At 36.6% G+C, this 15,079-nt stretch overlaps 2 protein-coding genes across 3 annotated transcripts in view; one reads left to right on the top strand and one right to left on the bottom strand.

The window, feature by feature from the left end:
- The window catches only part of LOC131980768 (laminin subunit alpha-3-like), a 64,252-nt gene extending 62,422 nt beyond the window's left edge, over positions 1-1,830 (bottom strand). Inside the window, exons 1-2 of the mRNA XM_059345069.1 lie at positions 1,388-1,830; positions 708-860 (exon numbers count right to left, since the gene is read on the bottom strand). Coding sequence (XP_059201052.1) covers positions 708-860; positions 1,388-1,651 — 417 coding nt within the window. The 5' untranslated portion in view covers positions 1,652-1,830. The remainder of the gene's footprint in view (positions 1-707; positions 861-1,387) is intronic.
- Positions 1,831-3,068: 1,238 nt separating this feature from the next.
- Positions 3,069-13,509, top strand: vps4b (vacuolar protein sorting 4 homolog B). Of its 2 annotated transcripts, XM_059345027.1 has the most exons (13): positions 3,069-3,434; positions 4,675-4,786; positions 4,990-5,090; positions 7,730-7,841; positions 8,165-8,315; positions 8,680-8,738; positions 8,881-9,000; positions 9,126-9,282; positions 9,374-9,522; positions 10,724-10,805; positions 10,890-11,109; positions 11,214-11,354; positions 11,964-13,509. In XM_059345027.1, the coding sequence occupies exons 1-13, from the start codon at positions 3,414-3,416 to the stop codon at positions 12,063-12,065; spliced, it is 1,527 nt and encodes a 508-aa protein (XP_059201010.1). In that variant the 5' UTR covers positions 3,069-3,413; the 3' UTR covers positions 12,066-13,509. The 2 variants fall into 2 exon arrangements, with proteins under 2 accessions (XP_059201010.1, XP_059201011.1); XM_059345028.1 differs by lacking the exons at positions 3,069-3,434; positions 4,675-4,786; positions 4,990-5,090 and adding an exon at positions 6,132-6,367.
- Positions 13,510-15,079: the final 1,570 nt, after the last annotated feature.

Below are 15,079 nucleotides of genomic sequence, written 5' to 3'. Positions count from 1 at the left end.
GCCCACTGGGAGCCAAAGATGCAACACGTGTGGAGAGGAGCTCTTTTGTTGCTCTCTTTTTTAAATCTACTCCAGAACTGGCTGAAAGTCGCCTTACACAAGAGGTCCAGGCCTCCACCTGCACTCTTCCAATCTTATTCTACATCCTTCTGATCCCTAATCCAGAGAAAGAATTCCTCTCTTTCCTCACAGTAGATAATTGAGTGTAATGTGCAATTTTACGGGCCGTGAGCCAAACTCCTGCAAGAGACATGGGTCATGATGGAAGCATATTCGCCTGCCAAAGGGGCGTGAATCTGATTCCTGGCAGACATCCAACTGCAGGACATTATTCACATGATCACTGCCGGCTGAGCTGATGAAGCTCAAACTCAAAACATAATCATGTTTTGGAGTATTTGTGAATGAAACACCATGAGTCAAAAAAAACTCTCTTCCCAGCACATCCAAAACAAATAGAGCAGCCAAACACAGCAGTAAAGAAAAATATGGTGCGAAAATATTGCAACTGCAAATCAATAAATGTGCTCGACCAAATAACATTACTCATCTCACAGCAGCAGAGCATCGACCAAAACTTTCCTTCTCTTCCCTCTATAACATCCAGGTGCTATATATCACTGTCAACACACAGCAATCATCATTCACACTGCAGGTAGCAGCAAGTAAACAGCTGTTTATAACAGAGAACGGTATGATAATCTCACCTGCCCAAGGTCCAGGGTAACATTCACCTCGTTGTAGCCCAGTCCCCTGGAGAGAGGAGGGCTCTGCCACCACCGCTCTGTCCCATCGATCGCGTTGGTCACTGGGTGGGCTTTGTTTGGGTCAACGGAGTTGCAGTAGTCACAATACTGACCCTAAATGATGTCAAATTGTTAGTATTCAGAGACATACACACCCAAATAACTGCAGAAAACCACATGCATTTTTTGTAATGAAGGCATGCACTGGCAAATATGATGCAATTATGAAAAACACTGCAACCGCAGGAAAAACATAAGTTGAAGAAGAGTTTTTTGCATGTCAATGTCAAACTGCTGTAATGTAGGACCATTCAGAAAAAACTCCTGGGGGAACGAGACCACTTTTGAAAGGGCACTTCCTTTAGAAAACACAACTACAATGGTGTAAAACTATTTCTGGCAGTTGTACAACTCGGCAAACACCAAGAATGGTCAGAGCTTTTACAAACAACATTTGTAAGACCATATTATTATATAAAAACATCAACTTATACTTCCTGTAGTGAACGGTAAAGTTATATGTTTAATAATTACTGTTCACTCTAGGTGTCCAGCCACAATGTAATTTCCTATTGCAGTGCACATTGTTTTGATTACACAAACCGAAAGCATTAGTGAGATCTCATCCAGCTTTTTCTTACCTGTATATTTTGATTAGGATGTCCGGTGGTCGCGCCTCCGACAAGCTTACAGTATAATTCATACGTCGGTGTCCCAGCCGCATCCTGACCGCAGGTTGCTGTGGAAGAGATACTAGACCCCTCAGCGAGGTTGAAATACGGAGGACTCAAACTAAAACCTGTTAAGTCATTAGAAGTTCCTTGTGCATCTGCGTTCCTGAAAAGTGTTACTAAAAATGTAAAAAATATAGCGAGGAGATGAGCTCCTCTCATCCCTCTCGCCATGTTCCACGTTAGAGATCCCAGTAGATGCCGAGAGCAACCCGCAGCGTGCAGGTCGTCATCTATAGATTTCCATGAAATGCGCCCGAGGGACTGCGCGAGTTACGCGCGAGGCTCAGTACACGTCCGCTACTGTCAGTGACAAAGCTTTAGGTTGGTCTCCTACTGTTGAAGTTGTGCTCTCTTCCCGCCGCATGTTTCCGAACTAACAACACCAGCTTTCCGTCTTCCTCACCAAACTGTGCTCCACTCTGAAGCGATCAGGTGTCAGGCTGTCGATGGTCTGAGCTCGATGTTAATCCACTGAGTGGGGCCAAAGGTCTCCTCTCACAGTTTACACTGCGTTTCCCAGCAGCACATATGTTGTCACTTTGCTTTTCTTTTAACATGAAAAATATCGCTTATTTACAATTTCAAAATATAAACATAGGCCTAAAGCGTATTTTATGCACATACCAATTAGGCAAAAAAAAGTATCCTATAATTTTACAATCACCGTCCAGGAATGTGATAATGTTGTTGTCATTTCAAATAGACCAGTGTTGGAAAGTAATTCAGTACATTTACTAATTCTGTTCTTAAGTACATATTTGTAAGTGTAGCCTAATAGACTACCCCAGTAGTTCAAACGCTACCCAACAGTATCCCCTGTAAAGGGGCGTATACAATATATAAATGGATTTACATGTTCTCCACATTTACCGTTTGCAACATTAAAAGCACATTAATTAATGCATTAATAATTGTAATCCACTAATAACCCAATATATTATATCCGAAATTGTCTATTCTGCATAATGAGTACTCTTACTTTTCATACTTAAAGTATAATTTAATGGCAGTACTATTTTTTTTCAATAACATGTTCAATGCAGGACTTTTACTTTCGTATTATTTCTACAGTGTGGTATTACTACTTTTATTCATGTAAAACATCTGAGTACTTGTTTCAGCTCTGAAACAGACACCATATGATATAAATGGTGAGAGGTAAAGAAGCAAAAACGTGATTATTAAAATTAAATGAGGCATATAGACCTATGCTATAGACAAACAAATATAAAAAAGAAAAGAAAAAAAAAATATATTTTTTTTTTTTTAAGTTTTTTTTTTTAGTTTTTTTAAGTTTTGATATGAAAGTTTAGTTATACCTTTTCCAGTCTTTCCTTCAGTGGAGCCCCAAACCCGTAAGGTACCCCATTAGTGGTTTTTCAGGTTCTTTACATCGATGATCCTGCTATTATGATCTTGGGGCGACATCTAGTGGACAAAACAGACATCACAAGACAATAACTACTGAAGTGGATTTTTACTAACACGCATGCGCACACGCACATGACTGAAGTCACAGGTTTTACATTTCACATTTGAAACAAGAGTTCCTGTATTGTGTTCCAGCAAAAACGACTCTTTTCTGTCTTAGTTTGCATATTTTCCTCAGTTAAAAGGAATAATTAGGTCTACATCTTTCTAAAAATTCTATTTAGGTCATTAATACACTGGCCCATCAACTTGTATTGTCATTGTAACTTGGACGACAACAGCATCGTGACTCACTGGCAGAAGGGTTTCTGTGTCCCAGCATCGTTGCCATTCCTTAAACTGGGCAGGCTGCTTTTCTTGAGCGCATGTGTCAGCGCTGCCTGAGGGACTGATAAGCAAACAGGAACTTGTCGTGCGGTGACTTTATGCCTGGGTAAACGAAAGAGGACTGGCGGGGACCACGGGTTGAATCTGTTTTGTTTTTATTTTCAGAGGACTCCACATGGAACCCACCAATCTACAGGTAAGGTTTTCAACTTTATTCAAGACTGGAAGCTCCCCGTTTGTTGACTGAGAACAGTGTAGTAAGTGTTGTAACACGGCTCGGACACCGAGTGTATTGACCTGTATGTAATCTGACAGGTTTCATTTTGACAGAAGCTTAATGAGGATTCAGTCTGGTGTACGTATTTCAATAGATAATGAGTGCTCAGTTAAATAGTTCTTGATTACACAGAATAAGCAGGTAAATGCTGGGGGTCTTTTGTGTCAATTTTCTATTACTAGCTCTATCTGCAAGAGCTGATTGAACTCATTCACCGACCAAAATAGTGATTCACATCAAGTCCACAGATTCAATGGTAGTATGTGAAATGATTCATTCGCAGTTTATTAAATGTTTTAAGCAGGGAAAGTGACCAAAAACGTGGTTCTATATGTAAGACTTGTTTCTGATATGCAGTGTAGTTTATTTTACTGGTCAAAATAACAGGTACTGTTGTTCTGGTACTTTAATGAATCCTCTTCTAATATAAATTACAAGACTTATAGGGCTCAATCTAGCCTACTAAAGCAGATGCTAAGTAGTTTGCTGTTACTTTGTTTTAATAAACAAAATGACCATAAAACTGAAGGTATCAATTTGGACACAGACATTTCAGCAGTAATTTATAAATTATATGGTCACATCAGAGATATTCACTGGTATATTTAAAGTGATGAAAAATTAATCAGTTATTACATGATTGATTGACCATTCACTGCCTAAAAAAATCAACACTGAACATGTCCACAAGCATCATTCATTCATTGAGGATGTTTTGCCATTCCACGGCACAAAAATAAGGTGTAATAATACAACTACAAACAACTTAATTAAATTTTGAATAACCAGTTACAGAGCCCTGGCACTGTGGCATGACTTACTGGTACACATTTCCATAATTAATGTTATTAATCGCTTGTCTTTCCGTGCAAAGACAACTCAAAACACCTCAAAACAAGGTTTATTATCATGCAAACTGATTAATTTTCTGTTGGTCAACTACTCAATCAGTCAATTTATAATGTCATCACTAGGTCCAGACTATTTTTTTTTAATTATTATGATTTGTTTATAATATGGTACTCATTCTCACTGTAGTATAACAATACTGTACTATATTAGTTTTATTTTGGCTGAAATTGATCTATGTAGTTGTGATTACAGTTGATCATAAAGTATGATTTTATCCAAATGCGAATTAATTTCCATGCTCTTTCAGAAAGCTATTGCAGTAGCACAGAAGGCCTCAGAGGAAGACCAGGCTGGGAACTATGAGGAGGCCATCCGCTCCTATCAACATGCTGTCAAGTACTTTCTGCACATTTTAAAACGTGCGTCACTATGGTTGGAAACAAAATGCATCTAATGTCACATGAGACGTTTCTGATTATTCTAACAGTCTGTACAAGACAATTTATGGTTTCTGTGTGTGTGTTTGTGCCAAATTTAAGTCATATTTATCCTACAACCTATGAGAGATAGTTATATATAATATATAATATAATTAAATTAAAGTTCTCCTTCTTCCCATCAGGTGAGCCCCAAGGAAAAGATGGCAACCAGAAGATCAGAGATAAATGTAAACAGTACCTGGACAGAGTCGAAGAACTACAGCAGTACCAAGTGAATAAAGAGGTTGTTACATAATTAAATACATAACATTTATATATATATATATATACAGTACTGAGCAAAAGTCTTAGGCAGGTGTGGAAAAATGCTGTAAAATAAGAATGCTTTCAAAAATAGAAATGTTAATAGTTTATTTTTATCAATAACCAAAATGCAAAGTGAGTGAACAGAAGAAAAATCTAAATCAAATCAATATTTTGTGTGACCACCTTTTGCCTTCAAACCAGCCTTTGGCTAAAATGATTTTTTTTTTTTTTAAACAATTTTTATTACTATTATTATCTTATGATGATAAAATAAGAGGACGTCTCAGGGTATTGCCAGTGGCGAAAGAAGTATTCAGATAAGTAAAAGTAGCAAACCCACAAAATACCCCCTTGCAAGTGAAAGTCCTGCATTTAAAGTAAAAGTACAAAAGTTTAACATCAAAATATACTTAAAGTAAAAAAAAAGTAATAATTATGCAGAATGTGACTGGACTATAATTATTTTATTATGCCTTAATGTGCTTGTCACCTACATGTTGCTACTGCTAAAGGTGAAGCTCACTTAGTATTTTCTATACCGCTGCATAGCTAAATCTATAATAGTATATCATAATGTATGTATTTATTTATATTTTGTATTAATAATCTATCACGGTAAAGTAAACAACACGGTCGAATAAATACAGTAAAGTTTAAAAAATGCAATGCTTACAGATATAGTGAAAAAATAAATAGTAGAAAGTAGCAGTAAATGGAAATATTCAAGTAAATGACAACTACTTCAAAACTGTACTTAAGTACTGTACTTAATAAGTTTCCACCACTGTAATTGATGTAAAAACGACAGGGTTAATAGTTAATTTATAGTCTACTAGTTTCTTTTCGGTAAATCTATAGACTCTAACCAAAGACACCCCATAACAACACATTATAGGCAAATGAGAAAAGAACAAAGATGTCTGTAACTCCCATTCTTCACTTTATATAGAAACACCGTGATGTATTATATATGGAATGTTTTCTGAGCCGTACCGAGGCTACGTCTTGACGTCATCGTTACATCCCTGCACGCGAGTATCGACTTTTCAATGCGGAAGTCTCCTCCTCGATCGGGATAGAGCTCAGAAACGAAAACAAGCTTCATAAAAACTTCGATTGTCGAGTTAACAGTCTCTTTGAATGCTTTAATCCTAAAGCAGATTGTTTAAAAGTTGTTTCTTCACGGCGGTGTTACATTCGTTTCGCTAACTGGACAAGTGATCAGCCATAATGGCTACCAACACAAATTTACAGGTAAGTTGAGGAACAACCCGAAGGCTGGCTTATACGCGTAAATAAGCTAACAAAGTTGTTCCCATCTTGGATTTAACTTTAAAAGTATCCTAGTTGTTGACAACTGAAACGCCTGTCCTTGTTTTGTTTGGTGTATTTGGTATAAATACTTCCAACTGTGTAAAATAGCATAACGTTTGTAACATTAGCTGCTAATTAGCACGGTTAGCTAACAGACATGAAATCAGCAGCTAACTTGTGAACAACAAATACCACGAAAAGTGAAATTGTGGCCCGTATGTGTGATGGTGGCTGGTGTTGTTCCTTGTTACAGTATGTGCTGTTGTGGAAATTGCCGAGTAATATCGTTTATTGACGAACGGGACACCTTGCTAATGGGATTACCGTTGCTAGCTAGCTAACTGGCTTTATTTGGCCTCTAAAAAGACTTTCACTTCAAATGGAAATCAAAAATACTAACTTCATAACCTGTGTGTTACAAGTGCAAACTGTGTTACAGTTACATGACATTGCTACGGTTAACAAAAGCAAGTGAAAGATATTCAAATTCAGGTTAAGGCACTCCTACCTCGATGTACGTAGTGCCACCACACGCAGGTGCATCATCACATGTTACCATCAAATGTGATCTTCACATATAGTTTGCAGATTACGGTAAACATATGTAGATTAGAAGTCATTTTTTCAAGTTTTGCAGGAAACACAAAACTTTTTATACATTTAACATTAACATTTATTGATCATTTCACTCAAAAAGGATGTAACAAAGGATGACTATTGGCATAGTAATAACACTGTGTGTAAATTATGTAACTTAAGAAATAAATGAAATTAATAAATGACTTAAATAACTTGTCTACATAAGAGTCACACAAGCCTGTCAGAAACATGACATGACAAGTATCATGAGTATTAATGTTACTTCAAAGTGTCAATAATGTTCATGTCATGTTTATGACACGATCATGTCACTCTTATATAGACACCTTCAAAATAAAGTGTTACCATATCTTGCTTAACTCACAAAGGCATGTTCAAAAAATTGCCTAAATCACATTTTATTTTGACTTAGGCATAATAAATCCGCTTAAATCACACACTTGACATAGGCCATTATCTTAAAAGGGTAAAATCACATGATCTGATCAACTGAGGTGATTTTACCATAGGTGGCCGGCGTCATGAGGAGATGATTTAGGCAAAAAAAACAATTTTGACAAAAAATGACTTAGGCGATTATTTTAACAGTGTGACGATTTGGAATTTTGTCGTGATGTTTGTTTTAATAATTAACAAAGCTGTCTTTTTTCTTCCTTTATTCTAGTAACTTCAACTAACGTTGTTCTCTGTGTTTTACTGTAGAAAGCCATTGATCTCGCCAGCAAGGCGGCTCAGGAGGATAAAGCTCAGAAATACGAGGAGGCTCTGCGTCTTTACCAGGCTGCTGTTCAGTACTTCCTCCATGTGGTGAAATGTAAGGAATTAAACAGCACACTGACATTAAGTATAAATTGTCCACAATATGATTAATCACAGCTGATATAAATCCTTAATGACCAGGCTTAAGAGTGGCCTCATATTTCTTAAAATGACATCCAAGCTATTCTGTACATTACACTGTTGTTGCAGTAGCAATAGAAATATAATGATATTACTGCTTTAAAATGGTTTAATGTGTTTTTTGTTTGTGTAGTCACTTCATTTGCTAATCAGAGTACACTTTAAGTCAAATGCTAAGAAGATCAAATACCCACACCGGAAATAAGTTTTGTCATACTTTTTTGTTGTTACTGACAGATGAAGCCCAGAGTGGCAAAGCTAAAGAAAGCATCCGGGCAAAATGTGCTGAATACTTGGACAGAGCAGAGAAGTTGAAGGAATATCTAAAGAAGAAAGAAAATGCTCCTCCCGCCAAGCCTGTGAAAGAGTCGGGATCTGATGACAAAGGGTGAGTTTATGGGTGGGGCAGATGTGGTTCTCTTCAGATCTGAATGGAAATTCAGTGTTCCTTTTGATATATATAGTTATATAAATACACAGTTGCCCATAAATTTGGAATAATTTTGTTTTCAGACCCAATCATTAGTTAATTGTGGTTTCATATTCATTGTGATATGTTTGGAAGAGATTGATCAATAACATTTCAAGAAGATATACCCTTTATCTGTCAATAATAAATCACATTGATGATCATTTCATTGAAAGAGGTCAAATAAATATTTTATTCCAAATAGATAGATAGATAGATAGATAGATAGATAGATAGATAGAAATCATTACAGATTTTTATAAATATATGTCCGTGTTTTCAGGAATGACAGTGATGATGGTGATGATCCAGAGAAAAAGAAGTTCCAAAATCAACTCTCAGGTTTGTGATAAGTGATTAAGTGTAATAAATTAAGTTTTCCACAAGCTTTGTGTGTGTGTGTGTGGGGGGGGGTTGTTACCAGCAATCTGTCATTAAGCGTTACCCAGACTACACAGTAATGTAGCATGTTATTTTTTTGCAGGTGCAATTGTTATGGAGAAACCAAACATCAAATGGAATGATGTTGCTGGTTTAGAGGGCGCCAAGGAGGCACTGAAAGAAGCTGTCATTCTTCCAATCAAATTCCCTCACCTTTTCACAGGTAATCTTAATCAAGAGAAACTAAGCCTTTCTCATTACTATATGTTCCAGTCAGAAACATCTGAGTACATTTGATGTTTTTTGGTGAAGATATTAGACTAAATTACCTTTTTGTTTGACTGACAGGAAAGAGAACTCCGTGGAGAGGGATCTTGCTCTTTGGACCTCCAGGTACAGGAAAGTCCTACCTGGCTAAAGCTGTTGCCACAGAGGCAAACAACTCCACTTTCTTCTCCATCTCCTCATCTGATCTTGTCTCCAAGTGGCTGGGAGAGAGTGAAAAGTAAGCCATATTAACCACAAAAGAATGGGCCCAGCATAAAAATATAGCTTGTTGTTATTTCCTTTCTCAAACTTCCTTTTTTTCTTCCCAGGTTGGTGAAGAATCTTTTTAGCCTTGCAAGGGAGAACAAGCCTTCTATCATCTTCATTGATGAAATTGACTCTCTGTGTGGCTCAAGAAGTGAGAATGAGAGTGAGGCTGCTCGCCGTATTAAGACAGAGTTCCTGGTCCAGATGCAGGGTAAGTTACTGAGCTAGAACAATTGTTTGTAATAACTGAACGATGTGATTAGTTCAATGAAATGTAATCACTCGGTTGTTACATGTTAAACTTTCCCCAGTTTTTATTTTACATCAGTCATTTTTTATTTCAGCAATGTTCTGTTGAATGAGTAAACAGCCTTTGTGATGTAAAAAGGCAGTTTAATAAGAAGTGAAGCAACCCTTTCTGTTTCTTTATGCATCCTAGATAATCACTAGAATCACTGTGCATGGTTACAGAAGATCTGATAATCTAATGTATCACCATAGAAACTCAATCTGTGCACTGGTGAAAATTAAAGCTGCAGTAGCTGGTGACTAGAAGGCCCCATAAAATGTTTTAATTGTTGTTGCCTCACAATATATAAGTACAGTGGCAGGAAAACTTTTATTAATGTCTTTTGGACATGTGATTTGTTCCAAAAAAGGGCAGTGGGCACACCTGCTCTCTCTTTACTTCTTGTTCTCTAAAATGAAGCATGAATCATTTAAATGTTAAATGATCACCAAATCACATGGGACGGAAAATTGCTGTTGCAATGCTATAAACAGAATCGGACTTTACAGCTTGCTGTCTCTGGCCACACCTCTAAACAAATGACACAGCAGATAGGTTCTCTGACAGGTGAGAGAAAAAAACACCTGCTGTGACATCACTTATTGAGGTGTGGCTGCAAGTGCTACATAATGACCCTAAAAGCTAACGATAGCCTCTTTCTACAACTATTTGAGTCAAAATAAATGATTAAACTACACTCCTATTTGAAGTGAATGTGTAATCGAGCTACACTTAAAATGCTATCCATCTAATCATAATTTTTATGATGTTTTGTAGAGAGGATGATATATATATATATATATATATATATATATATATATATAGTCAAAATAATATATAAATGTAAATATTTTTACATATTTTTCTATATAATTTCTATCCCAATGCTACTCTACAGTAATGTGTATGTTATTTGGACAACACTTTACATTCTGATCCCTGAGAAAATACTTATTTGGATTCCTAACTTAATGTGTTGAACACAAGAAATTAGCTCATCCCATATCTATATTTTGTGGCAGCTGCCCTTTCATAGAACATGTGGTCACATATCTATAGAAAGCTGAAAGGGCAAGCAAGTGTATTTGAATGTGTACTTACCCAGACTTTTTTTGTTTTGCAGGTGTGGGGATTGACAATGACGGAGTGCTGGTACTCGGGGCAACAAACATCCCATGGACCCTAGACTCTGCCATCAGAAGAAGGTAATTGTTATTACTTGGTGAAAGTAATTTGTAACCATGTTGTCATTCAACTGTGCTGACTGTACACCAACAATACACTGTTAGGTTTGAGAAGAGGATCTACATCCCGCTGCCTGAGGAGCATGCACGCTCCTTCATGTTCAAGCTCCATCTGGGCTCAACCCCCAACAGTCTCACCGAAAGTGACTTTGTCACTCTGGGCAAGAAGACAACTGGATACTCGGGAGCAGATATCAGTATCATTGTCAGAGATGCTCTAATGCAGCCTGTCCGAAAGGTCCAGTCAGCAACCCACTTCAAACGGGTACGTCTTTTTCAATATATGACTGACCTCTATGCTTTTGTATAACATGTTGCAGTTGACTTATTGGCAAATTTACTTTTTTAATATTTTAATTTGAAAAAAAGGTACGAGGTGCATCAAGAACTGACGCCAACATGGTTGTAGATGACCTTTTGACTCCTTGCTCTCCTGGCGATCCCAATGCAATTGAAATGACATGGATGGATGTCCCCGGGGAGAAACTACTGGAACCTGTAGTATGCATGGTAAGGACATAAAAATAATAGATGGTAATATACACTACTGGTCAAAAGTCTTTGAACACACCAACTTTTCCAGAATTGAATTGAAAATTATGCAGTTTAATGTCTCAGTGTACTCTGAAATGAATGCACATTTGCAACATTTAAAATTCTTTATTGAGCATGATAGTGTTTTGAAAGTAAAAAAAAAAGATTCAAAATCACATTTTATGTTGGACTAAAGGACTAAAAAAAAGAAACAAAATGACCAAAAAAAGACACAAAATGACTTACAAAGACATGAAAAGAATTAAAAAATGGACAAAATAGCCCAAGACTCCATAGAGTTAAGTTGTTAACCCATTTCTTGTTCCCTGAAGAAGGCCTTCTTGTATAATTCTGAAATGTACATTATTTTTCAGTTTTGGTTAAGCTTACCTTTTTTTATTTACCTCTGGCAGTTCACCACTTACCTTTGTACCCTTTCCTGTTTACCTGTTCATTTGACTTGAACTGCTTGAATTTCAATAAAAAACTGGAAAAATTGGGGTGTTCTAAAACTTTTGACCGGTAGTGTACCTGCAGATGAGAGTCCTTACTTTTTAATATAATATTTTGTTTTCCTCTTTTCAGTCTGACATGCTGAGGTCTCAGACCAACACAAAGCCTACAGTCAATGAACAAGATCTGGAGAAGCTCAAAAAATTCACAGAGGACTTTGGACAGGAAGGCTAGGTGGGATGATTGGCCCAAGCCAAACCAAAGCAAAGAAATTGTGATTGTCTTTCTGTCCTGTCCTTGTCCCTTTTTTCTCTATATGTCTGTCTCATCATAACCATTCACCAGGTTTCATGGATTATCACAAGTGGACCAGATTGCTGCACGGTTTTGCCAATTTGATAACCACCCAAAGGGTGGAAGGACCTAGTTTTATTTGTTATCAAACATAGTCCAAAGAACATTTAAGCCTTCCAATCTGCAGCTGACCTGGTAAAAGAATCAATACAACATAAAGAATTTAGAGGGTTGTTTGACCTATGCACTAAAGACTAAAGGGATTGTTGAGCAGAAACCCCAAGCAACTTAAACCAATGGCATACATAAACAGGTATTACAAATACTGCTATTGAAATCAAGCTGATTTATTTTAAGTTGGGGATGAGCTTATGTCCTTATTCCAGTCAGAATGCATCTCACTAGACCAATAAATTCCCCTCATGTAGTCTCTATTTTATATTTAGAATAACAAGCATTTTATAGTGTATACTGTACTTTGTGGAATGTATAAATCTTGGGCTGACGGAGTAAAGCAGGGCATGAGTTCATAAAATTTGTTGTGGTGAAATATGTCTTTTTTTTTTTTAAACGGATACTCAGGATGAGAGCTGCATTCGGGCCTGTGGAAATTTTGGGTTTATCCATTTTTTCTTAAAAAGGACAGTTGTATTTGTTTACGTCTTCATCTTTTGAATTACGGCTATAAGGGTGGATCACCAATGGTGCCAGACCAGCATTATTTAACAATTTTTAAGGATTCAGTAGTTTTGAATTGCTTTGTCACTCAGCTCATGGGTTTTTTTTCACAACCTACTGTTTATATTTTCCATTACTTTTCACAGGCTTTGCTGGTTATCATTATGTAAACTGCAAAAAAACTAAGCCTTATGTTAAAATAAAGTCACATTATGAATTTTGATAAAACAACACAAAGTTGGACACTGATTCAGGTGGAGAGATCATCTTCTTGTATCCTTAACAATATAGAAATGCATCTCCAAGCATGAACTAAATGTAGCCATGAACAGCAGTGTGCACCATGTGCCTTCTCGAAAAGCTGCAAGATTATTATTATTTTTTTATTGGTTTATTTCTAAATGGGTCATACTGCTTATATATCCCGTGCTTTGTCACTACAACTAAGAAATGTATAATACTTGCACATTTCATGTAAGCTCTTTTAGAGATTGTATACAAATGTGCTCTTTTGCTCCTAAGGTGTGCAAACTTATTTCTTTTGAGTTTTGATGGGAACATCTTTTTATTTTACTGTAAATGTCTATACATATAGCCAATTCCTGAGCCTTTTCTTTGTGAAGAGGTTACACATGCATAACATTTTCTGTTTTTTGTTTGTTTTGTTTCCATTATGTAAATAAACGTTATAGCTACTTCAATAAAAGCTGTTTAATTTTTTTGTAAAACAGAAAATTAGCAACTTGGTGTTGACAAGGATTTACAGTAGCGATTTAATAAAGGTTTCACATTTTGTTATTTTTTTCCCTTTACTGGGATCAGTTTGCATACCTGTTAGCTGGTTCGGTGGGTGTGAAGCATAGGTGTGTACATGCGTATATACCAAGGGTAGGCAACCTGTGGCTCCAGAGCCATATGTGGCTCTTCAGGCCATCTGCAGTTACTCCTTGTGGCTGTAACAAAAAAATATATAAAATGTTTATTTTCTTTACACTTTAAAAGTAATTATCATTGGTGTAGGCCGAAAGCAATTTGTATTCTTCAACTGTAAAAACGTGTTGATGAAAGACTGCAGTAAAAATGTTTTAAGAACATTTTAGTTAACTAAAATGTGCTTCATAGTTAATTGAAATCTACAGGCCTGCCCAGTTTCCTCTAAATTTTGCCAAATTCAAGTCTAGTTTTGAGTCTCCCAGCTTGGCCAGCTTTCAATTCCAAATCTCCTGAAATATTTATTTGGTTTCCAGCCTCTGATTTGCACTTGGGTCCTCGCTGCATTCTGACAAAATCATATAAATAAATGCTCATTATGACCTGTTATTAATGTTAATTTAGACGTGGTAGACTGTTCAAAATAACTATTTTTTTCCTCTTATTTTTGACCGACAACGGTTGCTGTATCCCAAAGTCAAGGAAGGATCCTCAAACAGCTGAATTTGAAGGATACTACGTCGTCAACATCCGTCGGAGGACCGTCCCAATGTCCAGGATCCTGTCCAGTCCTTTTACCCAAATTCCAAGGATGCATGTGTGTATCCTCCGTGCGCCCCGAGTACCCATAAAGCATTGCACACGGAGATTTAAAAATGGCGAGCGAAGAAACAGCGATGCCGGCGGCGCAATATGAATTTAAATATTTAAGTATTTTCAGTTTACACTGAATATCTGTTATCACATAGCCTAATTTACAGAACTTGTGTTCAAAGTCTAAAAAGCTGACTGACTAAATTTATGTCATGATTGAACCAGTTCTCTATGAAAAGTGATTTGTATAGTATGTCCCTGTTATTCCAAATGTAATATCTATGTGGGGTGAAGTTATGTTTATAAACCAAAGACCAGGAAAGAAGTATCTGTTTATGAAAGTTGGCTAGTTTTGTGGGAAGTTTTTCAATGTTGTAGGAGCAGAGCAACAAAAAATTAAGGCCACCGACTTTGGAAAATTTGTAGTTGGGAATGAAGTTCCAGATTGATGTTGGGTTACTAATAAATTGCCTGATCCAGTTGATTCTGAATGTATTATACAGGGTGGAAAATCAAGAAAATTAAAACCTCCATTTTCATAGGAATTCATTAAAGTTGATTTTTTGATATAATTAATTTTATTTTTCCACACAAAGTCATATAGAATTTTGTCAATAACCGCAGTGGTTTGTTTGAAAACATCCAGAGATATTGCTGTATAGGTGAGTCGGGATAAGCCCTCTGCTTTAGATAACAGGATTCTTCCCTCAAGGGACAGATCTCTCTGGAGCCAGGAGTTGAATTTTTTCTGT

This window comes from Centropristis striata, chromosome 11, assembly GCF_030273125.1.
Source record: "Centropristis striata isolate RG_2023a ecotype Rhode Island chromosome 11, C.striata_1.0, whole genome shotgun sequence".
Lineage (NCBI taxonomy): Eukaryota > Metazoa > Chordata > Actinopteri > Perciformes > Serranidae > Centropristis > Centropristis striata.
This window is presented reverse-complemented; position numbering and strand designations above follow the sequence as displayed.